This window comes from Chelmon rostratus, chromosome 6 (genome assembly GCF_017976325.1).
Source record: "Chelmon rostratus isolate fCheRos1 chromosome 6, fCheRos1.pri, whole genome shotgun sequence".
NCBI lineage: Eukaryota > Metazoa > Chordata > Actinopteri > Chaetodontiformes > Chaetodontidae > Chelmon > Chelmon rostratus.
Genome location: NC_055663.1, coordinates 14,939,950 through 14,966,486, shown reverse-complemented (window position 1 = coordinate 14,966,486; position 26,537 = coordinate 14,939,950). Strand labels below are relative to the sequence as shown.

At 45.6% G+C, this 26,537-nt stretch overlaps 1 protein-coding gene across 1 annotated transcript; it reads right to left on the bottom strand.

Annotated features, from left to right (window-relative positions):
* Positions 1–901: 901 nt before the first annotated feature.
* iqsec3b (IQ motif and Sec7 domain ArfGEF 3b) lies at positions 902–25,846 on the bottom strand. Its single transcript, XM_041939441.1, has 15 exons — positions 25,332–25,846; positions 20,032–20,103; positions 16,607–16,724; positions 15,117–15,518; positions 13,632–14,353; positions 12,775–12,936; positions 11,015–11,137; positions 6,809–6,975; positions 5,249–5,388; positions 4,949–5,080; positions 4,729–4,828; positions 3,544–3,702; positions 3,349–3,441; positions 2,320–2,366; positions 902–1,321 (listed from the first exon to the last, which is right to left on the bottom strand). Exons 1-15 carry the CDS (start codon positions 25,844–25,846, stop codon positions 902–904), a joined length of 3,372 nt encoding a protein of 1,123 aa, XP_041795375.1.
* Positions 25,847–26,537: the final 691 nt, after the last annotated feature.

Here is a 26,537-nt window from a genome sequence, read left to right as displayed (position 1 = left end):
TGACAATTATTTTTAGAATGAATTGATCAATTGTTTAGTCCAAATCCCAAAGAATCTGCATTTACTGTCATAAATGACAAAAGCAGAAAAAGTTCGACATGTTTGCCTGAACAATGACTGAAACGACTAATTATCAAAACAGTAGTGATTCATTTTCTTTTAATATTTTTCTTTTTCTTTTAATATTTAATCGTTGCAGCTCCACTACGCTGCACATGACAGGGTAGCCTTTACCCTCTTCGCCTTCCTCACACATACTGATTATCTGTTCCCTAGAAAATGAAGGAAACAAATAAGCTGGTACTCTTATTTTTCACATTATGCAGAGATGAATGGAAAAAAAATAGTTTGTGGTGAGGAGAAGCTAGCCCTGCTGAAATGATTCCTTACTGAGTTTGGTATCTATCACTGAAAACCTGGACCAAACAAAGAGATGTGAGAACTCGACAAGAGTTTTGTCCTTCATTTTTAAAGTGACCCCTTGTCCTTTCTGGGCTGCTGGAGTTCACTTCTCTGCCATCGTCCCTCAGTTTCACAGTCATAGCAGACGTGTGTTGGACAGGTTACATTTAAAAATGCAAAGTCACAGGGACTCTTAAAGAGTGTGAAATCTAGACAACACCATCAGCTACTGGGTGGAGATAAAAGAAAGAAAGAAAGTCTTTCAGAAATGGCATCAAAACTACTCCACGCTCAAAAACTACACCACTCAGTCAAGATTATGAATAGATTCTTGTCGGTTTCCTTTTCCTCCGTCCTTTTATTCGACTCGTACAGTGTATTCCTCACAATGCTTTTATCTTACCACTCAAAGTGAGCCGGCGAGTGCTCCAGCAGGTGTGTGTTGTAGTGTGTGAATGCGAGGGTCTGGCCCCCCAGGGTTTGTGGAGTAGCTGGCGACTCAGACGATGCTGCGGGAGCCGCTGGAGTTGCGCCGGCGGGTGAGAGGCATGGTGTGGTGGAGGGGCATGGGTGAGTCAGGGGGGCAGAACTGGTGGGGGTGGTTGTAAGGTGGAGGGGGAGGCGGCAGAGGGGGCTGAGGGCCGTCCCCCTCCCTCACGCGGACAGGTGTGGACATGGCCGACTGGATGAGCTGATGGGTAGCCGGGCCTTGGCTGAGGAAGGCCTCCATCCGCCCTCGCCCGCTCTGGTCCACCACGATCACCTTGACAATCTGCTGGCATTGGATGAGCGTTTCTGGGCGGAGCTCCCCGGGTTGGACGGGGCTGAGCAGGGCGGGCGGCGCAGCCAGGGCCAGCGGCGTGGACTCAATGCTGGGCTGGCTCAGTTGATAGGTCTGCAGCCTGTTGTGAATTGACACCTAGTTTAGGAACAGTCAGAGAACGCATGAGGAGTTACCAGCCTGAACGCAGCCTCTACGCAGCCCTCTGGTGTGTTACGCACATGGGCATGCAGGCATGCAGGTACATAGCATGCAGAGCGAGCGCATGCAAAATACACACATTCTCCCTCTTTTTCCCTCAATCATGTTTTTTACATGATTTACACTTTCTCTCACAACGTTTCTGCACACACCAGCCCGGAAAGAGAAAACGGTAGCGGGGCAAGAGGAGATTTTGGTCGGAGATCATGGCGGGAACATTTTGAATTTTGTGTGCGGGTGTGTGTGAGTGTGTGTGTGGGAACACGGTCAATGAGTGGCAGAATGAGAAGGTAAAAGATAAACGGGGTGTCAGGAGAGGAGAGAAGTGACACCGAGGGCGTGGTGCCTCCCTAACACACTTATTTACACTTCTAAAGGACTGGCTGAGAGGAGAGAATGGGTAAAGGAAGAGAGGAAACTGGAAAGGGCAAAACAGCTTCTGTCGCTACGCTTCGTTAAAGGAAGGGCTGGTTTTACAGACACACCCACCCACACACTCAACTGTTAACGGTATCAAGCTTATCTGGCTTTGTAGATGGTATTCTAGGAGCCAACCAGGCTTACGGTGGCTTGCAAAGGCTTATAGAGTAAAGGCTGGCAAGCAGCAGCTGATGAAAAGGGATGTCGTATCGTGAGTAGAGTGGCTGCTGATCCACTCGCGGGGCAAAGAAAGAGACTGTTTGTAGCGCCACTACAGCAGACTCCTCTCAATGGCCTTTGTATCCTAGGCTGCATAGTGGGGATGTGCCTCAGGCGGTGCTCTTTTAAAGCAAAGCATAAAGCAGACTTTTTTGTCAGGATGAGGCACAGTCCCTGTCTAACCACACACACACACACACACACACACACACACACACACGCATACAAAACCACACCCACAGAGCTGGAGATGCAGGCACTTACCTGAGGGAGACAAGAATGGCTTTAGCACTTACCTCCACTGTGTTGTTGTTGCCTGTTTTATCGTACGGATCCTGTTGGCCTGGGGGGGGAGCGGGGCTATTTGTAAGTCGGCAGGCAGATTTCAACTTCATATACAGAAACAGTTCTTCATGCATGAGACTGTCTTTTGTTTAAAGGTGGGGTGAGTCATTCTGGAGAAGGACGGTTGATATTTGCTGAATTTAAAATTGATATCTCCTCATGGGCCGCTCGCTGTCTGTTCTGTGCGAAGGATTTTTGTACACAGCCCTGGCTCTGCAAACGGGAAGCAACGGCATTCCAGCAAATCAGCAACCGGTGGCCTCCGTGCTTCCGAAGGGAAAAGGGGGGCGGTGAACCTGGCATGCCGATGTTAACCGCATTGAGATGAACCATATTTCTCCTGACAGGCTCACCACACCTTTAATGCTTATTTACTTTATTTCTGAAGAGTGAGATGATAAAATCGATGTTGCTGTCACAGAGTTCAGACGTGTTTAGCTTAGCTTAGCATAAAGACTGGAGGCAAGGGAAAACAGCTAGCCCAGTTCTGTCCAAAGTGGAAGAAATATGTAGCGTATTTTGGGAAATACACTTTTTGCTTTCTTGCTGAGAGTTAGATATGAGGAGGAATACCTCTCTAACATCTGTCAGGGAAACATGTAGCTAGAGCTAGCAGCTCATGTTAGCATACAGGCTGGAAATGGGTAAACGGATCACCTTGATCTGTCCAAAGGTCACAAAATCCGCCCACCAGCACCTCTACAGCGGAACTAATTCACTTGGTTTGTTAGTGGTTTTTAGGCAAAGTTACTTGCTGGAGCTATTTCTTCCTTTAACAATAAAAAAGTGACGATGACAACGAAGGTGACGCTTTTAGCCCTCTGATAATCATTCACACTTCTTGTTCAGTGTGGTGGGCTTTTTTATGTGCCTCTAATCCATGAAGTCCTCTTTTCTACACTGCCTTGAGTAACGTGTGCATTGTTGTGCGTAACGTATGCTGTGTTATGCGTTTCATGCTGCACAAGCAAAACCAGCACCTGAGGGAGAGCCGTGTCCTGTGTGTGTGTCCACTTGCCCGCCATTGGTGTGTATGCCGTGTGGCTGGATGCCTTGTTGCCTCTCCAGTTCCCCTGCAACACAAGAAAGAGAGGTCGCAACCAGCCACACACATCACAGTGCAGTATGTGCTTGCATGCGCATGCGTTGAGGTGTGTGCGCGTTTCCTTCCTTACACTGGATGTGTATCTGCTCCATCTCGTTGACCTCTGTGATGGCCTCCCGGAGCTCCTCTGCAAACTTCCTGAGCTCTTCTCCACTCGGGGAGCAGAAACTCACCAGCTGCTTCTTCTCTGAGGTAAACGGGCTCAGCATGGTGATGCCGTGGGCATAGTCTGATGAGAAACCAAGGCAAAGCGCTTTCACCAGAACTTTGATTCTAAAAAAGGATGAGCATCCAGAGCATCCAAAACACTTCGCTGTTGCAGTTTTTACTTCAGTTTTCTACTTCACTAAATGTTGCTGCTTAGAATACTTGCCAAACCTGTGCTGAGAGGTTACTGACCAAATCTGTTAGCTTTTTGAACATTGCAACTAAAGATTTGTAGAAATATTATGAAGCTCAACAACGATCAATAATTTTATTTATTTTTTCTCATTCAATTCAATCATGTCATGAAATAAAATTTAGCACAGACATTCATGCTCTGTAATACCTTTTTTATGCGTCCACTACTTTGATTTATGACCTGCAAAACTACTGTCGTCCCCATCAGGCTCAGCTACACTTATTAGGCTACCAAGTGTTAGCATGCTAACGTGAGAAACTAAGACATTAAACAAGGTTGACGTTACACCCGCTAAACATCGAATTGTCTGCATCATTGTGAGCATGCTAACACGCTGATGTTAGCATTTAGCTCAAACCACCGCCTGTGGTTGAGAGCAGCCTCACAGAGCCACTTGTGTTTGGTGACTCAAAGCATAAAACTGGACGAGGAAGTAAAAAAAGAGCACTTATGTTCATGCGGTAAACCTCTCCAGCGTGTACACAAGGATACAGTATTCAAGATTCTCCACATTTACACGCTCTATTCTGTATTTATACTTTATTCTTTAGTCTAAGTTTATTCTAAGGTGGTGCCCATCACAGGTTCAATTATATTCGAATTGGCTTTTATCATCAGCTCAGAGCCCAAAGAATGTAAAATAGTTCTTAAATCTGTGAAATTTCCTGAAATTTATTTACTGCAAGTTGAGAGCAGTGTGTTAATTTTATTTTGCTGGTGACCACTTGCCTATTCATACAAAGTCTGGGCCTTGACCCCGACTTGACAGACTGTTAGCTCAGCATTTTTCCAGCAGCAGTGTGGAACCGCACTGAGAAAAAAATGCTGCGGAGTAAAAAAAAGTCTTCGTACATTCATTGCTGAAGAGGTGAAACTGCATTCCCAGAAGTCCCATAGCTTTACAGAAGGTGTATGAGGCCGAGCTTTTCTTCTTGGGACACAGCTTCAGGATCTGCAGCAGACACACACAACACGGCCGAATTAACACACTGCGTCTGCTTACATCTGGCTGTTGTGGTTTCAGGTGTATATTTAGAGTGCTGTCGTAAGTTGCTGGATAGAGGTTCCTTACCAGCAGCAGGTCATTAAAGAGGAAGACCTCTCTCTGGAGCTGGGACAGTTTCTGCTTATGAGGCTTGTTGGCGTCAGGCACCTCGAACAGACGACAGCAGCACACCAGACGCCTGTGGGGCACGGCAAGGATCTACGGAGGCGAGGTTAAAGAGACGGAGATGACAGATGCTACAGAGGGCAGACTGCAGCGATATAATACATGACAGGAGAGTGAGGGGACGGTGCAAACAAGCGCAGACGGCTCACTGAGATGAGGAGAAAGGGGAAGTGGCAAGAGCCGCGCACAAATATCACTCACAGTTTTCAGGCCCAGGATGGACTGCTCCACGCGGCTCACGTAGGTGACGTGGTCTTCGTTGGAGCGGAGCTCTCTCTGTTGGATCCTCTCATAAATGCCTGCCACCATCTCTCTGGGGATGTCTGCTCCATCATCCACCCCTGAGGGAACAATGGTCCACAAATGTAGGGGTGTTCACTATCAAGCAAAGAAGTAGTCTTTAGATCCTCGAAGCAGTCTGACCTGACATGCTGAATGGACAGCTGTTCTCTAAGCCCTGCCCCCCTGAGTCCAGTGGTGGAAAGTAACCAAGAACTTCCAATTTATGCTACTTTGTACTTTTACTCAATTACATTTATTGGATGGCAATATCTATCTTAAAAATGACACTAAATTGGTCTCATGCAGCACTTTTATTTTGGTTACTAATTGAAAATAATGGCTTTTTTTTTTTCAAATGGCTTCCATGTACTGTGACTCCAAATCAATGCAAAAACTATTAGAACTGAAACATTTAATTAACGCTTATTTTCTGAATGTTTTTATTATTCACAGACATTGATTGTGAGTTAAATCATTTCACTGTGCAGATCCTTGGGAAGATTAGCAAGAGCCACAGTGGAAGTTTAATGGAGATCCAGACTAAACACTTAGTCATCGCTGACTTTGAGACTGGCTGTGTGGGCTCATGTAGAGATATTACAGCCAAATTAGTTTTATTTCATTGTAGCGTTGGCAGCTCTGAATCAGAAAATGTGCTTTTATCCCAGTGTGTGTGCTGTCATTTTGTCCTGGTAGTTGTTCCATTATCACTATGGAGCAGCACAATGACACCCTCGCTGCAGTCTGTGACTGCTCGGGGACAAACCTGTTCAGTTCACAAATTAAACCTGAGTCATTCAGCGATATGTGAAAAAAGATATTGATCTTTATGGTGGATTTTTACAAATAAAAGTCAAACTGCTCTTCTTCCAGCTCTGGTTGCAGTAAGTGTTTGTATCTCGGCTGGACGGAGAACATGTCGAGAGCCTCGGGGAGCACCGGTGATGAGATGCTTCCGGAAACCGGAGCTCATATCGTTAAATCTAACGCTAAGTGAGCCTCAATTAAATGGGTCGACGCCGCGGTCTCCGGGGCAGAGCTCTGACTCAAGGATATCAGAAATCTCACCCTGCACAGCTGATGGTTTTCTCGACGGCAGCGAGCGGAGGCAAGCACCCGCTGCCTCTTTGAGTAATTTATTTCACTTCAACAAGCTGTCACTCAAATTACTGATGGTGAGGTTGATAAGAGAGTGCTTGTTGTAAAACTTCCCCTGCCCTCTGCTCTCTTTTTCCTCCTTCTTATCATTCCTCCTGGTAAATCTCTCCAATGGATCTTCTCGTTGTGATCTGCAGTAAAAGGTTTGAAATGGGGATGTGTGTGTATGTGTGGTTACCTAAAATCAATGGTCAAACTCTGCTCATAATAACCACTTTCCACAAGTCGGTTCACACTCTCTGAAATCACACATACACAGACTCCATAGAAACACACTCTATCTCTACCATTCATGCACATGCTGTATTTGCGCGCACTGACCTCTCAGATTGCGTATAAAGTCATCAAGGCCCATTTTGCGCTGGGGTTTGATGTTGGGAGAGTACATGTCAGTGTTGAGGAGGACCACAGCGAAGGCCAGGATGAAGATGGTGTCCGGGTTGTGAAACTGCTGCACCACATCAGGATTACACATACAGTACCTCTGGCTGGTGGACAGAAAATAGGACAACAGAGTTACATGTCTGGTTTGGCTTCATCTACACACTTTACCACACATGACAACATTCACTGTGCTGTTACCAAATCACGACAGCAACCAATCCAGTCAGATTCTGTTGCTGATTGGGTAAGATCATTCAGTGCGGACTCGTGTGGGGCAACTTTCCAGCAACACAAAACATAAATTATAAAGAAACTGCAGGATTTTATTACCGGACTGACGCCAAATCACACTCAGCTGCCAGTTCATTAGGTACACCTAACTAAAACTAATGCAGTCTAATACAACAGTGCTACAATAAACCCCACCAACCAAGGTTTTAACATTGAATACTTTCTAATATTTTGTCCACCTCATTTATTTATTTTAACTTTATTTTACCAGGAAGTCCCATTGACATCAAGAATCTCCTTTAAAAGAGAGACCTGGCCAAGGTAGCAACCGTCCACAATCACAACATATTAAAATTTATAATCACCGCGGGAAGGCTGAATATTAGAAACACCTCTTAACACCCCTGTATCTCCAGGCTCACAGAGCCAGTATACCAAATCTTAATGATCTCACTGTTCTCAGTGACTTTGTTATTGTGCCCAATTGCACTCTGAAATTGCAACACTTCCTCTCAGCTCGAATTGTGCTATGTTACAAAATATCAGCAGTGAGCTGGGAGGATCTTGGGTTTCTGGGGTGCGATTGGGCACAATAACAAAATCAGGCAGTGCATCGTTACAAGAGATGAGTGTAAAGTGTTACATTTTAATGGCTATATAGCAAATGGCCTTTAAAAAATAGCTCGCTCCTGCTGTGAGATGGAGGCATTCAGACTGATTTTAAGGTCGATATGTCACCCTACAAGCTGCTCTGGTCTATAATCTCTATTTGACACAAAGTGAAATTAAAGCTTCTATTCAGATGTGAGGAGCAGTCACTTCACCATAAATGAGAGGGCACAGGAGACATTTGCCGGTCCAACACGGCTCTGTCCAAGCTAAAGTAGCACTGCCCAGTCTGCTTTCGAACCAGAGATGCTGAATTTGGACTTGCTTTGCTCCTTCGCTGCCCACAGGCTTCACAAACTCTCACATCTACCCCTCCCTCCCCCACATCTTCCTTTCTTACTGTCACTTACACTTACACAGTGGGGCATTTCAGGGGTGGGAGGCTTTTATCTCTGCAGCCAGGCAGGATGCAGACATGGAGAGGGCTGCTCTGCTCCAGAGGACTATGTACTTGTCAGAGCGTATGCAAGCGAGAGGCCACATCTGAGACCTGCACAACCAGAAAGTCTTTTTCCCAGACCCCACATGAGATCTTAGGCCAGAGAACTCGCAGGGCATCAATCGACGACATCCCAGTTTGGTAGCAAAGCCTCTGTTTGAGGGAGAATAGCTCCTGCTCGGCACAAACGCTGCTCCAGATATAATATGCACATGCACATACATACTGTAGGCACGCAGAGACTCAAACGAGCCCCCGATTTGCCAACTTGATGTAACTCTGCGGCAAATTCATCAAAGACTGAAGGCAAGGCGAGATCCCCTCTAAGTGTGAGCGTGTATGCATGCGAGTGGACATGTGCATGAACGTGTGAGAGCATACATTCACTGAGTGAGCAAACAGCTAAGTGAATAAACATTGTGTGTGTGTGTGTGCATGTGTGTTTGTGCTTCATTCACACATTTTCAAGCAAGGATCTCCGTCTTATATAACCAGTTTATTTAAACACTAGCTCCCAATCTCTTATCTTCATATCTGCATATGAAAGTCGCATGCCAGCTGGCACAAATACCACTTCATATAAAAGGAACTACTCACGACAAGAGTACAACACGCTTCAAACAGATGACATAACAACTGTTACGTAACAGACATGGCATCGGGTGTCTGGCTGTCCTGATAAAGCCCACTCGTTTCTGACCTATACTTACAGCTCCGGCTACAGACAGTGTGGTCTCAGATCGCTGATGAATTTGTAATCTGCACCCAGGGGCTCGGCATGTATGATTGAGTGTGATGTGATTAACTGATGACCACGGTGGGTGTTCTGATTAGCCCTCAAATCAGAAGCAGAGAGGGGAAGTGTCATCACTGCTCCTTCTCCTCTCTTCCCTCACCACTTACTGCTTGGAGTAAGGAGTCACATTCCTTCAAGGATAGGACTGGCGATAGTGTATATTTTTTCTTCTTTTCATATAATGAGCGAGGACATGAAGTTTATTTTAAAACAATCCAGTATATACTGCTGCTGCTGCTGCTGCTGTAAACACTCATTAGAGCGTTAAATGCATATTAATCCATATTAATCTGCAAAATAGTTCCAAACGTGTGCTAATCATTCCCATCAGAGTAATTTTTTCTGCCCATCTCTTTTTGAAAGTAATACAAAAAAGTACTATGTATTTGAATTTTTTTTTTATCAGCCACATTATCTGGTGGCTCTGGCAGTGGCAATGTTGGTCTGAGAGTTGGTGTGCCACTGTGGTCTAGTTTTAAATGTCTCAACAACTACTGGATGGATTGCCATGAAATTTGGTTCAAGCACACCGATGGTAAGACATTAGGAGAGTATTAAGAAACTAACATAATTTTGCTTTTGTTTTTTTCATCTGATTTGTTAACCAAAAATAAGAAGCCTGAAAAGTTCTCAGCTTCGAGATCACAAAAAGACAAGACTAAAGTCGGCAGCTCAGACAAACAAGGATCAGCCATCGTAGCTACAGAAAGGGGCTGGCAAACAATTAACATGCAGCACATTTTCTATGGTGATTACACTCCCCTAACATTGAATGATACTAGCAATTTGGTGTAATTCGGAAGGACATCTTGGTTAACGACTTGAAAGGGGCAGTGGCTCAATTCATACGCTGGTGGTGACATTGTTCCTAATCCTGAGGGAAAGAGCAGCAAATCAGCAGAGGGAGATTAAATGTACATGGCAATGCAACCAATTACTCTGGAAGAGAAAACAATGATGGCCATTTTTATTGCATTTTTAGTCCCGGGAGCAATCTTTGGATATTGCTGGGACATTTCAAGGACAGTGGCTGCCAGGAGGTGAGGCGACTGTTGCAGTTTTTCTCTAGTTTTGCCATAAAAGTATTTTCAGCGGGAAGGTAAAATAGCATCTTTAAAAAACATAACTGTTTGTGTCCAGGAGTTTGTTTGAGGCAAAGCTAGACAGTCCACTCAAAGGCACAAAGGGAGCGTTCAAGCTACAGTAGGTCTCTCACGGCCCTCTTGGTATTTAAATGAGTTTTCTTCAGCAGATATGCTCATGAATTTTAGTGACTGGAGGGCAGCAGTCAGCACTGACAAAATGAGCAGAAAACCAACTCAGGCTAAAACCTCATGAGTACCAAATATGCACTTTTACATATTCATGTGTAATTTTGGATGGAAATGGACACACAACTGTCAGGCACATAGAAACAGCCCACAAAGCCCGAAGATTTGTTTAATTGTGTGTCATACTGGGGAGAAAGTTGTGAAATAGTGCATCTATTTTTGTACTGATGGAATGCACACTGATTGCCTGCAGCTCAGATCTCCGCTATGATTGGTTGACAATCAAACACTGCTGAGTTTAGTCAAAGGTTACAGGCAATCAGTGTAATTTGTTAATGATACAAGGCTTTGGTTTCATCACAGCCTGCCGCACTGAGCTTGCAGAACCAGTTGAACACTGTGTCTATAAAGTCAGCCTATTAGTATGCCATTCTGGAGCTGTCTACAACCCCAGGGCTGCAAAATGAGATCAGAAAATCCTGTTTTTTTAAACTTCTATTTTATTGCAAAATATGTGGGCTCGGTTACGTGTCATTTTTTTTGGACATGTTTTTTCTTGTTTTGCATAGGTAGCTACAGGCAAGAGGTCTATTCATTTTTTTAAAAAAAGCTCAGAGCGCCCAAACAAGCCCTGCTCAGCCATGTGATGGACTGTTGTTGTGTTGAATTGTGTTAAAACGTGGCGCCAGAGCCTGTTAATCAGCGAGGCCTGGCTGTCAGCGAGTTGACAGTCTCACCTAAAGGCTTCGATGAGTCTCTCCACTTTCTGCGCCTCTCCCTGAACACGAACATGAGCCTGGAACTTTCTCAGGGCTTCGTCGAGCTCCATGCCTGAGAAATCCATCTCGTCCACAACACAACTATAAAGGGACAGACAGAGAGGGAAAAAAGAGGAGAGGAAGGAGAGTGAGAGTTGGTTTGGTTGTGGTGTGTCGCTGTAATGAGAAGGTGGGTGAGCGAGCCTGCGCCAAGCGTGTTTTTGTGCGCGTGCTTCAAACTATGAGTACCCAAGTGCTGATGGCAAATCTTCCTCTTACAGTCATACTTCTATTACAGAACCACTGACCTGGAAGACGCACATAGAGACAACATGTTTTGCACACGCACACACACACATTGTGCAAAAATCAATGCAGAAGAGAGCGTCTGACGACAGTGGGAGATGAGAGGGAAGGACAGAGAGCGATGAGAGGATGAAATAATGATATCTAAAGAGCGAGGGGGCGAGAGAGGTACATGAAAGGCCGAAGACAGTCTGTAGCCATGGAGGAAGTACATACACAAGATTGTGTGTATACATTCACGTGCATGTGCGTATTTGTGTCCAAGCCTGTGTGTCTATGTGTCTGAATGAAAGAAAGTGAGGGTGTGTGCTTGTGTGTGTGTGTGTGTGTGTGTGCGTGCGTGTGCGTGTGTGTGTCTGTGTGTGTGTGTTCAGTGCAGTGACCTATTTCTACAGTCTCTGCAACAACCTCAGCAAAAAGCCTCTCTATCCTGGATCCCTGTCTACACTGGTTGGATGCAAAAGGGGTGAGTGTGAAAGCATTAAGTAAATGCGTCTTTCATGGATGTGTTGCATGTTACGTATGCAGGCAGTGCTGCATGTCAAGTGACTGTGTGTGTGCATTCTATATGTAAGGTTAGGTTCCGAGAGCTTGTTCTATTTTAGATATTTTAAAATACCTGAATGCATTAAAGCCAGAGTCTAACAAATTGCTTATTAAATATTTTATCTCCTCTCTTTTTCGGTTGTAAAGAGCAGCATAGATACATGGATACACAGCAAACACAGATACAATTGAAAGCTCCAGAGCTACTAAATGGAAATTGTGGGGATTGTTTCCAAGGTCATGAAGGGACTTAGATCATTAACTTTAAAGTCAGAATGGAGAAGTCCTAGTAGTGCTAGTAGAAGCATCGGCAGTGCGGCGGCAATTAAGCAAGCTCGGCCTGCTGATGAGGACCATGTGATATGTCGGAAATCTTCAGAGCAGCTACTAAACAGACCTTGAGGTGAGATTGTTATGTCAAATTCAATGAGTCATTTAGTTAAATGGCAAATAGTCAAATCCGGTCTGTGGTTGTAAATGTCAATAAGATGTAAATAAATTTGATTTTGGTCCAGATGCTTTGCGGCCCTTTTCCACATGGCAAGTGGTCAAATGGTCCATTAGAGGGATCTTAATGATGAACTAAAGGGTTTGCTGAAAGATGAAGCAAGTGTCACACAGAAGGAGGGATTTTTCACAACCTGGCAACTCAAAAGTTGATGTTATTAAACGAGCACTGCATAAATTCTACACATTAAGGTGGGTTCCTTGTCATGAGGACCACTCAGCCTGTTAAAATGTCTTATTTCTTAAGTCTGAGAAAATAACCCTGATGATAGTGATGAAGACCATGAGGTACAGTAGAAATTTGACAAAACTTTCCAAACCCAACCATATGCGTATGTGTGATGCATTTATGTTGCCAGATGGAAATGGTGAAGACTCACTCAAGGACATCTCTGTTGAACTGCAGCTTGCTGTTTCCCAAGAACTCTCCAATCATCTGTCTGCTCAGGCCCTTCCTCTGCAGCAGGAAGTGAGCCACTCCGATGGCCGTGTCCGGTACGAAACCACGCGTGATCAGAAAGTGGATGCCTCTCTCCGGGTTCCTGCCCGCGGAGAGCCAACAGCAGAAAAGCAGATAATGTTGAGAGTTAAACAGTGCGTGTGTGTTATTTTTGTGCGTTCAAGCAGATAGGTGTGTGGGTCTGAGTGAGAAAGAAAATGCGTAGCACTGTATTTAAGAGAAAGGGTGCTTAGTGTGTGTGTGTGTGTGTGTGTGTGTGTGTGTGTGTGTGTAAGATGAAGCATAAAGAGAAAGAAAGAGGAAAAGGAAATGTGCATTCATGCGCAAAAGCTGTTAGCTCTGGACTTTTGGATCAGACCCACTGTCACTGATGCATATGAGTTAATTTACTTTAATTTGTATTAACGAGTAATAAGTGCAGGCCAACCGTGGACTCTATTTATAGAAACTGAGAGACTCTCACATTGTTCATGACCTCCTTGACTGCTTCTCCTCTTCAACTGCATTTTCCCTCTTTTCTATCTCTCTCGCCCCCCCCCCCCTTCTCTTTTTTTCATTGACATCACAACATCACAAGATGGCACTGAACGGGCAGCTCCTCCCAACTATTACAAACACTAATGAGCAGCTGCTTAGAGCGGTTTTGCAGGGCTGTTGGAGATTTGTTAGACACAAACAGTAATAAGTGTATTTTGAACCATGAGCCACAGGGTGCAGAAACATCTTGCAGTTTTCTGTGTGTGTCAGTGTGCATGTGTGTGTTGCCGGCCCACTCACACATTGAAGAGGTTGAGTCCTATGCGGTAGAGGCGTTTGCGGTGTGTGTCTGTGGACAGTGTTGGCGAGCGGCAGGAGGCTGGATCCTGGCAGCGGTCCCTGGGCAGAGAGACGACCAAGGCCTGAAGGGCCTCGGGGCTCGGCCCCCCGGGGATCTGCTGGGGGTGAGTGTAGTGGTACTGCTGGTACTGGGTGTAAATCTGAGCAGGCTGCTGGTTAGGCTGGGCTGAGGTGGAGATAGAGGTGGAGGTAGAGGTAGAAGTGGAAGTGGACCCCAGTCTGTCTGAGCCGCTCTCCCCCTCTGTCCCTCCGACTGGAGCTGGCACTGCTGAACCCCTCCTGGATCCTAGATCAGCCATTTCCAGCTCCTCACTGGGCGGAGGTGCAGGGAACTCTGGTTCCTCTGCCGACAGGCCGTCTCCTCCCCCAGCCATCCCGCTTACAGAAGTCTTCCTGCTGCCCGGCTCTCCGCTGCCTGCATTGCCCAGAGAGGTGGTGGTTGTGGTGGTGGCGGAGGAGATGGTGTAGGAGCTATTGCTGTCGATGTGAACGGTGACATCCCTGAAGGCCATGAGCAGCGAGCTGGCACTGCGTGGCAGACAAGCGCTCTCAGCAGCTGCACGAAGGGCCCCGGGGTCCATCAGTAGCCCCTTCCCCTCTCCGCCTTCTGACAAGCTCCAACCACGAAGGGCCTCATCAATTGACTGGGCCAAGGAATGAAGCTGCAAACATGACGATGAAAAAAATACACTTCAAAACCAATGACTTAAGCAGGTCAAGAGGCATGACTCATGTGAGAAATGTTTCTCATACCAGAGGGGTCACTAACCGGTGACTATTTGTATGGCTGGTGGAACTAGATAAACAGTGATGGTGGTTGGCCACTGAGCAGACCACAGCATTCAGATGAAACTGCATATCAAGCCAGCAAAGTCAGTCCGTGTGGTCTAAGCAGATCAGATGTAGATATAAGGCTGTGTCAGCCCCTGAGTATCTGCTCTTTACTTGAGTTAGGGTGAAGGACTGAACACATTAAAATTTTGACCGAATGATGGTGCTTGATGAAAAGTCATAAGGGTTCATTGTCTTTGAGAACCTTATAGATATTTCACGGGATGATTTAAAACTTCACTAAATAAACTGAGATTCATCCTGTGAATGTTTGAAAAAAAATCAATGACAATCCAGCAAATAGTTGTTGAGTTATAGTTGAAAGAGGCTTCTCCGCTCTTCTCCCAGCAGCTGAATCTGGTGCTTCTCAGTTTGCAGACAGCAAACTTCTTTTTTCTCTTGGAAGTTGTTGAGATATTTCAGTCGGAACCTAAATGATAGGCCACCTGACTGACATTGCGATTCCTGCAAGGCTTGCTTCTAGCTGATGGCCAAACTTAATAACACCTTATTTCCTGATTTTGTTCTGAACCATTTTGCATCCCTGCTTAAATTGAGCCTATGGGGGCTGTAACATGAGATAGAAACACTCACTTGTTCAGAGAAGCAGTCCTCCAGCTGTGTGAGTGTTTGTCCAGGGGTTTGAGGTGGTGCTGGGCCTGGGACGGGAGAGGGAGCGGCAGCTGGGGCAGATGCAGGGGAAGGGGGCAGAGAGGTGGAGCGGCACGGCGGCGGAGGAGGAGTTTTGGAGCGTAAGGGTATCTGTCCTCCTCCTGGGTGCAGGCTGTAACTGTGCCTCTGGGTTGCGTTGCGGTTTCGACCTGAAGGGCTGGGATGGCGCAGGGAGATCCGGCGGGGCAGCTTGCTCTCCGAGAGAGAGTTACGGATCTTCTGGAAGTTTTTGCTCAGCTGGTACTGACGGAAGGCCGTCTGGATACGACGGGCTGCCCGCCTCGCTATGAGATGGCCTCCATACTTCTGCTCCAGCTCTTCTATCTGGGGATGAGAAAAGAGTGAGGGGGAGTGACTTTAAATATCAAACATGTTTGCAAGGCTCTGAAACTCACTGATGGCACTGCAAGTGTAATGCTGCAATGCACACAGCACCCGCTGAAAAATATTTATTCATCCACCAGCAGGCAAACATCATGTTACCATTGTGTGGCCATGTCTACAAAAGATCAAAAGAATGTGAGCATTGCCTGAGTCACGGAATTCACACTCACACCCTTCTCCTTAGAAGTATCCTTCTCACTTATCTGTTCACTCTTTTAAAACCAGTGAGGGTTTATGGTATTAGAGCCAAAGTAAACATCATCTATCATCATTCAACCGCTAATACTGTGTGAAGGGCCATGGGAAGGAGGATGGATGGGTTCTGACAAAGGTGCTGTTGAGAAAATGAATAGAAAAGTAAACACAAGCCCATCTTTGTGCCGTTTGTTGGCAGAGCAGCTCAGCCCAAAATTTTAGCTTCCTCCAAAATGTTGCCCTCCTATATTTTCAGCAAGAGGGAGACGGAGGGTGGTGCTGGTGGTGGTGGTGGAGTGGGAGGCTAGGGAAGAAGAGACAGAGAGGGAGAAAAAGGAGGACAGCCACACATGTGCCTGAGCGTGTGTGCGTGTCTTCTCAGGCAAACACACCCACAAAGTGTGCACGTACACACACTCACAGACACGCGCGCACACACACACACACACACACACACACACACACACACTCACACTGCAGCAGCAATAGCAGCAGCAACAGCAGACCCTTCAGCAGTTTGGTATGAGAAATAAAGACATCTCCAGCCGCCAGAAGCAGTTATTAGCTGTTACCATGACAACCTAGCATCTTTCGTGTTCCTTGTCGCTGTGGCAGCGGAATCGCTGGTGTTCTCTTTCATGTCAACACAGACAGAAATAGTTTTCAATGGGAATCTTTTTTGTCACGCAAGGCGCAATGTCAAATGATCATCCTTCACACACCTCTTCACATTAAACAGGTAGAGGAATCAGCATTCACCGAGTCCCCCCATGTGCTTACAGGGCCCACACACACACACACACACTCACACACATTGGAAAAAAGGAACATACCTGCTTGTTTTTATTCTCCAGGGTGATCTCGTACTCACTGGGGCCCTCTCTTTTGGTCCCCTCCACTTCCTGTCCACCTCCAGAGGACTTTCCATCCTCCAGGCTCAGCATCTGTCCGCTGCCAAGGAAATAAGAACAGAATGCTATCAGTCCATCCTGCTGACCTTCAAAACTCTGCTCTGTTATCACAGTGGCAGCTCATCAACTGTGTGGAGTGTGAGGAGGTTCATGAGGGAAGCAGCAGGTGGAGAGTGATGTGTGGCTGTGGTGGCTCGGGGCAAGGATGACTGAATTTATGTGTCCGCTCCTATTTGGCCAGATCTGTGGCTCCACTGCAGGTTGCAGGAGCAAAACTCGGGACATGTGACCAGCGTGAAAGTACCTTTTTTTAAGCGTAGACTTGTCCAGAATCATTCACTCATTTGCTGTTTCCGGCATATTAACTTGTACTACTTTACACTTTCCTAGCACAGTGGATATCAATACTTTCATTACCAGTTAATCTGTGAATAATGTCTGTCAGTAATTTGTTTTGATCAACCAACACTCCATAACTTAAAGACTATCCAAAGATATAAAGCAGAGAAAAGGAGCATATTCTCACATTTTGAGAAGCGGAAAACAGTGAATATTTACATGACCTTTGTTATTGATCAATTGATCCAGTGGTTCCCAATTTTTTTTTACAAGTGATCCCTTAGTACAAATCAGTATCTCCCTGTTAAATACCACAATAATGTTTTGCCATGTAAATCAGAGTTAATTTTGTGCGCAAGACTCTGAAAGCTGATGTTTCCATGGCAATGACATCATTTGGATGAACATTTCAGTGGCAGGTGTGATAAACAGTATAACTCTCTGAGTCTCCGGTAGAGATGAAATTACTATTCTATGAAGTTACTATTCCATAACATTCATCGTCTCAGCACATCTTGTGCTGCTGAGAAGTATAAGAAAGTGTTCAAAAACACTGCCAGCAATGCAAGACAACAATAATCATATCCTCCAAGTCTAACATGACTTGCAGAGAAAATATGTGAATAACCAAATCTGACTCCACAGATATTGGATGAACATTCATTTCTGTAATACAGCAGAAGCTGGAAGCAAAGACTAAACAAAAATATGTTTGAGACCAGCCAGAATCTGACTCAACGAAGTCGACAGTGGAGTGTGTTTCCCAGTGCTCACCGCCTCTGGTAGAGTGTCCCATCCTCCTCACATAATCCCAGGCCATGTCCACAGATGGAACAATGTCCTTTTACATGACAGCATTATCGAAATTCTGTGAAAGCTATGTAAGGCTTACTGAAGCAAATTACCACCATGACACAGCAGAGAGTGTCCTGTTTTTACCCAAGTTCTGTTATGGACAACTCAAGCTTTGTTAATTTTGGTAAAATTAAGAAGAAAATGTGTAGTGGCCAAAATCTTTGGCATCGCACCACCTCTAAAAGGCACAAAACACTGACATTCAGCACCTTTTATATGGCCAAAGTGGACTGACGTAAGCATAGAGGTATGATCCCACCCTAAGTGGTTTTATAATGGCGTGCAATTATGAGTGTGTGTGTGCATGTGTTGTGTGCTTGTGCAGTCTTCCTTCCATCCAGATAATGCTTACTCTAATAATTTCTACACGAGGGGGACTAGTGCAAAACAGGACTGGGGAGACGAAAAAGCCTGCTCATGGTTAAATAATGAGTGCATCACTGAAGTTCCTTGTTGTTTTCTTTGATTGCTGTGAAAGCAAATATTCTGCGTCCCCAGCTAAAAGTCCGAGATAGGGCCAGAGAAGCTTGGTCATATCTTTAAATGAGATAAAGGCCAGAGAAATGGAAAGAGACTGGAACCAGAGGAAAGAGGAGCAGAGAGAGGAGACAGGAAGACATAAAGAGACTGTGTTGGTGTGTGCATGCTGGAGGCTGTCTCTATCAAAACCTCTATTAAAACACTGCCATGCCCCTGCGCTGCATCAGAATACATTAGAGTACATTAGAATACATTAGAGGATCTAAAAGCAAGAGTTGAGCTGTTAATGCATCTGGACAGCAAAAGCCTCCATAATGATATGGCCGCTATATACCCTCTCTCCTTCTATCTCACACACCCCCACATGCATAAGCTCACATGCATAGCGGCAACAAACACACCAGGCACACGCTCCTGCTCCGCCTGCTCGTGTGACGTCACAGAGGAAGAGAAATGAGCATCTGTCAAATGGCATCTCTCAAGGTCCCTTAGAGACTTACAGTACTGTACAGCCAGGGGAGACACACACACACACATTCACACGCACAAAGGCTGGGCGGAGGAGAGAAAAGGCATGGCAGGTTAGGCTAGAGGCGGATCTCATGACATCATGAGGTTTGTGTGCTCCGATGGAATCAGTGGATGACAGCCAGTGAACAGAGGTGGTGCAGCCACCAGGCACTCATGACTTCACATGATGATAATAATGAGCTACGGTGTTAGACGGCGCCTCTACATCATCTCAGGTGACTGTCCAGTGCTGCTGAGCCATTAGTTCATCCAATCAGGCCTATGTGGGTGTACATGTTAAGAAGAGAGGGATTCCAGACAGGCAGACGATGTTAATAAAAACAGAAGGCGAGAGAGGCGTGATAGTGATATAAATAATCGTGGAGAGATATGATTAGAAAAGACAAGGTCTTCCATCAGGCAGATAAATCACGAGTAGAGATGCAATCCAGAATAAACAACTTCATCTGAAAGACATCAGACCAAGAGACAGACAGAGCAGACATGACTGGGAAAGACTGGATTTAGACACAGGAGGGCAGAGGATTAAAAGATGGGAGGAATGCTGGAGGAGGGAGGGCAAACAGCAATCATTGAGGAACATGACAAAATCAGATTTTCAAAGTTTTACAACAGAGCTCTCATGCCAAGTGAAACACGGCGCCGTGCATTCACACGCCCCCGTGCACGCGAGAGAGAAAAAATGAACAAACTCGCACAACAAACAGACAAGCGGCCCACGCAGAAAGAAAAGTTATATTCTGCAGTTACTATGGAAGTGGTTGCCCTTCGTAGCGTCATTACTGAGTTGCCATGGGCGCTTTTATAGTGGTAATATCGGTTCATACCCTCCAAGCCCCTCTCATTCTCTGTCTTTTTATATGTTACCCTTGTGGCTATAAGAGCTATAGGTTTGTTATGGAGCTCTCTCGCCTGAGACTCCAGGCTCCACACATCCAGAAACACACCGATTCACACTCACACGCGGCACTGAGCACACACCAACAAGCATGATTAAATGGCCTGGGTGTGGACATGATTCAGTTAGATGACACGCATGCACAGACAGAGACGGAAAGTTTTCAGTGCTTGAAAGAACAGACGCTGTGGGGCAAAAACTGCAGAGAAAAACCTGGAAACAGATCGGGATAGGTCGTTCTTACCCGGATGAGCCAGTGGTGTCGGCCTCTGGGTGTTCAGGGGCGGGGCAGCAAAACTGATGCAGCACGGTCTCGCTCCTGTGGAAGGGCAGAGGAGAGAGGAGGAGAGGTAAGCGACGAGGGGGGAGGAAAGAGGAGAGGCAGACTGAATTTGGAAGAACAGCATGTCATTCAGTTATTATTGGCTGCTGCTGGTTGTTTGCCTTGTTTCCATATTCCTCCTTATGTTCATTCTTAGTCCAACATCCCAAAGGATCCCGGTAAGGCTCTCATTAGACTCTTCTGGATTATTTCCATGGGTTCTGTTTACAATTTGGCACTGATCCTGAGGTAAATACCCTATGTAGGTCAATTCAAGGCTGAGAGCGCTTAGGATGAGTGTGAGTATTTATATGTTTGTGTGTGCGGATGTGCTTGTTTACGTCCCCTCCTCTCCGATTCATCAGATCTGTGGTGATTTAGCAGAATTCCCAAACCCAATCTGGACAGATGGTTACTCAAGCTCCGTTTCCCGCTCTGTCTCTTCTTACGTTCGCCTCTCTTGTGTCTCTCTCATACATTTTACATTTACATTCATATTTCAGCCTCTTCGCTGGTGTTCTCATCCGGAGCAATATAGAGTGAAAAGAACAAAAACATTAAAATAAATAAAACAAAGACACATCATGTTTGAGCCGTTGCATAGATTGACCCCTTCGACCGTCCGGATGCAGGATTCCTTCCACTGTCAGAGATGTAAAATGAGCATGAGCCTGACTTCCAAAAAATCTCTTTTTTGAGGAAGGAGTGGGTGTGACTCTGGGTCACGCTGGGCCCTTCAACAATGAGCTGAAAGCATTCAGTTGACAGTGAATTTCTTGGCTACGCTACAGTAAGTCTTCTGACCTGGGCTCAGCATATTGCTTGTGACACAGACCCACAGTGACAGGCAGTCAGAGTCAGTGCAAGACTCGGTGTGACAGTCCGAGCTATAAAAAGCTACCTTTTAACAGCAACTTCCACAGACTTAAAGGGACAATGATGTCTTTTTTTAACGTCTCTGATTAACACTTCTCACAGTTGGTTTCTATGAATAATACTTCTCCATCTGTTGTAGCGCCTACCTCACCGCTGACGCCTCTCATACAGACACACACGCAAACATACTGTGAATGAATTTTTCTTCATTTAGCAGCACTTCTGCTGTGGCTCTTGATCTGGGTGTTAGAACTTTGAGATTCAGTAGTCATACCACATTGGTGGACTTCATTCATTCATATAATTGATTTTGTTTATTTCTCTTTAGATAATTTTTTGCAGTAATTCTCTCAGAAGACAAGCCCTTGCCTTCTTTTAACAGCTCACAGGGGAGCTTCAACAATCTCTAAAACAATTTTCTCCTCGGTGTCTCAAACACCAGGATCAGGGAACCAGATAACAAATAAAACTAAATGCACCATCTGTAATCAGTTCTGTTAATCAGCATCAATCAGTCAGATTCTCAAGCATCCTGCTGAGTGATTCATATTTTCCCCTCCAGGTTACCTCTAGGTTAATATCTCTTATAACTCAATTGCTATTCAGTTTTACCTTTTAGTTCTTTGATCTGTACATAAAGATTTTATTGTATTTTATTGTCTTCATCTAAACTGTTTGGCATTAAAGAATATCCACTGAAAAATAAAAATTAATGTTCTCTCAGAGTAAATGAATCTCTTAAAATGAATCTCTCATTTCCTCTTTATAATACAAAAATTAATTGAACACCCGTAGATCTGTGCAGTACAAATGTGCAGGAGTTCAGCTTCTATGTGCTGTAGGTTTTGGAGGTGACAAGGTCAAAATGTTATCTAATTCACACCTTCACACTGTCTGTATTCAGCTCACAATGTGAAACAACGTATTGATAAGAATAAACTTACTACACAAGGAAGATATAATGTGTTAATTAGTGAGTTTTTGAGGTGTTGATAGGTGGATTTTGTTACCTTTGGACAGATCCAGGCTTGCTGTTTGCCCCTTTTTGCCAGTCTTTATTTCAAATATAAGCTAGCAGGGGCTTGCTATAGCTTCACATTTAGCAGACAAATGTCAGAGCAGTTTCCATCTTCTCATATAAATCTTAACAAGGAGACAAATCAACATATTCCCAGATTGTCAAACTATTACTTTAAAGTGAGACAAACAATATATGTCAAAATCCTTGCAATAGAAATGAAAATAGAAAAAGGGAAGTGGGAAAAAAATACTTCAAAAGATTAGATGTGCATGAGAAACTATGCTTTTTAAAATAGAAAACACAGAGTTCTGCTCATTCAAATATCTGTGCTATGCTATATATATAAATATATACATATATATACTGTATATATATGTGTGTGTGCATTTGTACAATTATCAAACTCATACAACTGAAAGTTTGAATGGTGCTTGGGGGAGCGAGAGCTGATAATAACCTTAAGGCCAAAATGTAAATGCTCTGAACTTGCAAAGCTAAGTCCTGTTCACCATCAGTGTAAGAGCTAAATTATTTTGCCAGGCTGATACAAAACAGTTCAGCCCTGAGGAGCAGGCCAGGCTGCTTGGGTCACAAAAACACATACACACTCATACACACAAACACACACACACACACACACACACACACACACTCTCAGCAGGTCCTTCCATCTGTCTGTACAAGACACACACAGAACGGCCGTCCGCCTCCAACAAGGCTTACAAAGAGAACAGGTGAATATTTCAACAGTACATTCCTCCTGCTGTCGGCCCGTGTTCTGTGTCTCCCTGTGCCCCGTCCTCCCTCACACCACCCCTCTACTCTGTCCTGTTTTGTAAGAGTACTTTAAATGCAATGCTTTTCATCAGTATCCAGAAAAGAGTGTTGACGTGCAACAAGCGCAGCTCCATTTGGGCTCGAAACGCTGCCAGTACATTGTGTGCACCTTCCACTGCGCCACAGGATGCCACAGCCTGTCCCTCTGTTGTCCAGCCTATCTACTTGCCCGGCAGCAAGATAAATAAACCGAAGAGACAGCTACCCCAGATGCACTCTTATTTTTCATCTCTCTCCTCTCTGTTTTGGTCTCTCCCTGTACCTGTATCACCCTCTGTCTAGAGACCCCGCCCCCCCCCCCCTCCTATTCTCTCATCGCCACTTTCTCTGTTTCCCCCTCATCTCTCTCAGTCTCCTTCCCTTTCACTGGTCCACTCCAGTGTCAGCCTCAAGCTCCTTCCTCCAGACACCTCCAAGGGCTCCATCAAAGACAACGACTGAGCGTGCATCTCTCTCTTTTTCCTCCTTCTATCTCCCTGCCTTTTTTCTCTCCAGAGAATGGCTGATTACTGTTCGCTCCATGGGCTAAGTGGGGCAGATAGGAGGCTCAGCTGGAGAGAGAGACAGAGAATGAGCGGAGGAGAGGATCCTGTCTCTCCCCCCATAGGCCCATCCACGTGCATCTGCAACGCTGACAACAATGCAGAGCACACAGATACACTCACAGCCAACCCTGCGCAGCCCACATGTCATTTATCTGGAGGGCAAAGAAAACTGGGCTCTACATCATTCAGATAAATAAAACATCCAGATAAACGCATACAGTAAGATGTGTTAAAGAAAGCATGTATGCTAGCACATGCCTATGTACATGCCCTACACCCGTCCAACACACACACACACACACACACACAAACACACACACACACACACACACACACACACAAACACATTAAAAGGGAAAACTGAGGGAAGCTCTGATCTCCAGTCAGCTGCAGACAGGATGCAGCAGGCAATGACAAGAGGGTGAATCCTCTAATAATGCAAGAGAAAGTCTGAACCTCGACCCCACCTGCCTGGGCTGCCAGGGGCAAAACTAGAAATGAGGTGTTAAGATACTGGTCTTAACTAGAATTACGTAAAATCAATGAGCAGGTGGTGGTGTAAGGTTGCATTGAAGGACACAGCAGGAACAGGAAGGCCATGTACTAAACCACTGGCCCACTCCACTGCTTGATCAACTGGTGGGTGGCTGTGCTGCCTTCTGCCCGCAGCTTTTATAATAACAATTAATTTATTGTAATTTCTTCCTCACCGGTAAAACTAATTTACATTAAGAACAAGTGGTGTAACACTGATTGCTGTCAAATAATAACAAATAGTTGCCGCAGGACACAGTTCAGGTTTCAGGCAAGGCTATTGAAGAGAGCAACAGACACTGTAGTCACACACACACACACACACACAAACACATGCAAACACACACAACTCAAGAGTTCGCTGTACAATTAATATCAACAACTCCTTTTTTTTAATGTACATGTATCTCCTCTTGCACTCCTCTGCTCCTCTCAACTCCTCCTCTGCTCTGTGTTGCTCCCCTCAGTGGAGGTGGAGTCCCAGAGAGACCAATCAGGACTCCTGCCGGGATACAACTTATGAACAGAACACACACACGTGCGCGTGCATGCACACGCGCACACACGCAACGAGAAAAAGGAGAGAAGGATGGATTTTCTCTCATTACTGTAGGTGATGTGCTGCTGTGCTGCGAGGCTCTGGTGCCAAGCAGGGGGTGGTGGTGGTGGTGGTGGTGGTGTGTGTGTGTGTGTGTGTGTGTGTGTGTGTGTGTGTGTGTATGACTGTGTGCACGTGTGTCTCATCTAACACAGGAACATCAGAGGCCCAGCGGTCCCGTGAGAGTTCCCAGATCCCGTGCAGTAATTAACAGTGAAACCAGCAGCTCCGCGGACAGCGACTTGCGGTGTCTCATCATCGCACGTGAAGCTGCTCCTGTCTCGAGCTGACATTGACCGCTGCGCTGTTTGTTGTGCTGCTTCCAGCAGTGCTTGCACACACACACACACACATACACACACACATATGCACAAACACGCGCTTATAGGCCTACAGCTGTTTGTTATGTAATGATCCAGTGATCGTGATCCAGTTTCTCATTTAAATAATCCACCTCTTCCTCTTCTGGCACAGTCTTTAGCTGACACACACAGCTGAAAATTGGAATTTTGCAAGCGCCTTCTTCATTAATTAAACGCTTCTCAATCTGCAGGACATGCACGCGCGCGCACGCACGCACACCCCTTATTATACAGTTTTAGACGAATGTTACGGAAATTTTGTGAAGGTCTCTACTATAACTAAGGTATGAAATTAATTTAGGTTATAAGTCAATACTGCAGCAAATTCAATACTACAGATTTTAAAATGGATAAATACCATGGAAACCTTCTGAGCAGCCTACCATATGTATCCCTTTTGGACTACAGACACACACTCATATGCAAACAACTATATAACCTCTACTCACTCGGATTTCCTTGCTACGGCCAGGGATCGACAAAGGGTTGTGGGGGTCATTGGAACAAGAGAGCGGCAGCTGTGGCAACTTCCGCCGTTTTCTGGGTCACTTTCAACCGGGGAAACCGTGGACGGGTCGGCCGGGACTAGCTGCATGTCCCCCGGGTCCATAGTTTGGGCAGACGAAGGTTGGACCACCGGGGTCACCTCGACCTGTGCTGGTGCAGCCGCATGGTCAGGTAGAGACCCCGCACTAGTCTTGAGCTGGGGGTCCTGAGAGAGGTGATGAAGGCAGCTGGGGTCGGGGTGATGGTGATGGTGGTGATGGTAAGGATGATGCTGCTGTAGCCTGACGTCCCGCAGGTGCCTGTTCTCGCCGATGAGCTCGTCCACCCGCCGGTCCAGCTCCTCTATCCGGGACCGCTGGGTCTGGATGAGACTCTGCTGGTTCTGGACGATGGTGGTGAGCTCCCGCAGGTACAGAATCGCCTGCACCGGGTTTTCTAGCAGGCTGGAGCTCATCATACTCAAGACAAGAGGAGGGAAGAGTAGGAGAAGAAAAAAAAAAGCTGGACTGACTGATGGAGGACAGAGGAGATGCAAAATATCCGTGAGTGCGGATGAGAAGGTGAGATGCTCTTGATCAGTCCTCTCCTTGGTTCTGCTCGGTTGTGGATGAGGCTGCACCGACCGAGCTAACCTCCGCTTCGGTCCTTTCCCTCCCTCCCTCTGTCTCTCTTTCCCACTGCGCTGAGCGGTGCTGATGAGAGGAGCCAGCTCCAGATGTGACAGGGGGGAGGAGGCGCTGGAAGACGGATGCGTCATTACACACATGCACGAGAAAACTATGGAGCAAGCGCGCACCCTATAGGTTCTTCGAGGAGGTTCAACATCTGAGTAAGTCTCCTGAGCCTGGTTTACTGCACATAAAATCGAAATGTAAATATCACATCTCTTTTATAGCTTATTATAAATGGAGCTTTTTGTGGGCTATATTAATTCACATGTGTCACATCAGTCGTAATCACTGTTATTATTATTATTATTGTTGTAGTATCATAATAAAAAGAAGAAGAGGAACATTATTAAAACAATGTGACACCAAGGTCCTTTCCGTAGCTATGTCTAGCTTTCGATCGTATCGCACGTTCTTCCTCAGCAAATGGAGTTGCCAAGTCTTATTTCAGACAACTGACAAATGATTAAAAAAAAACAT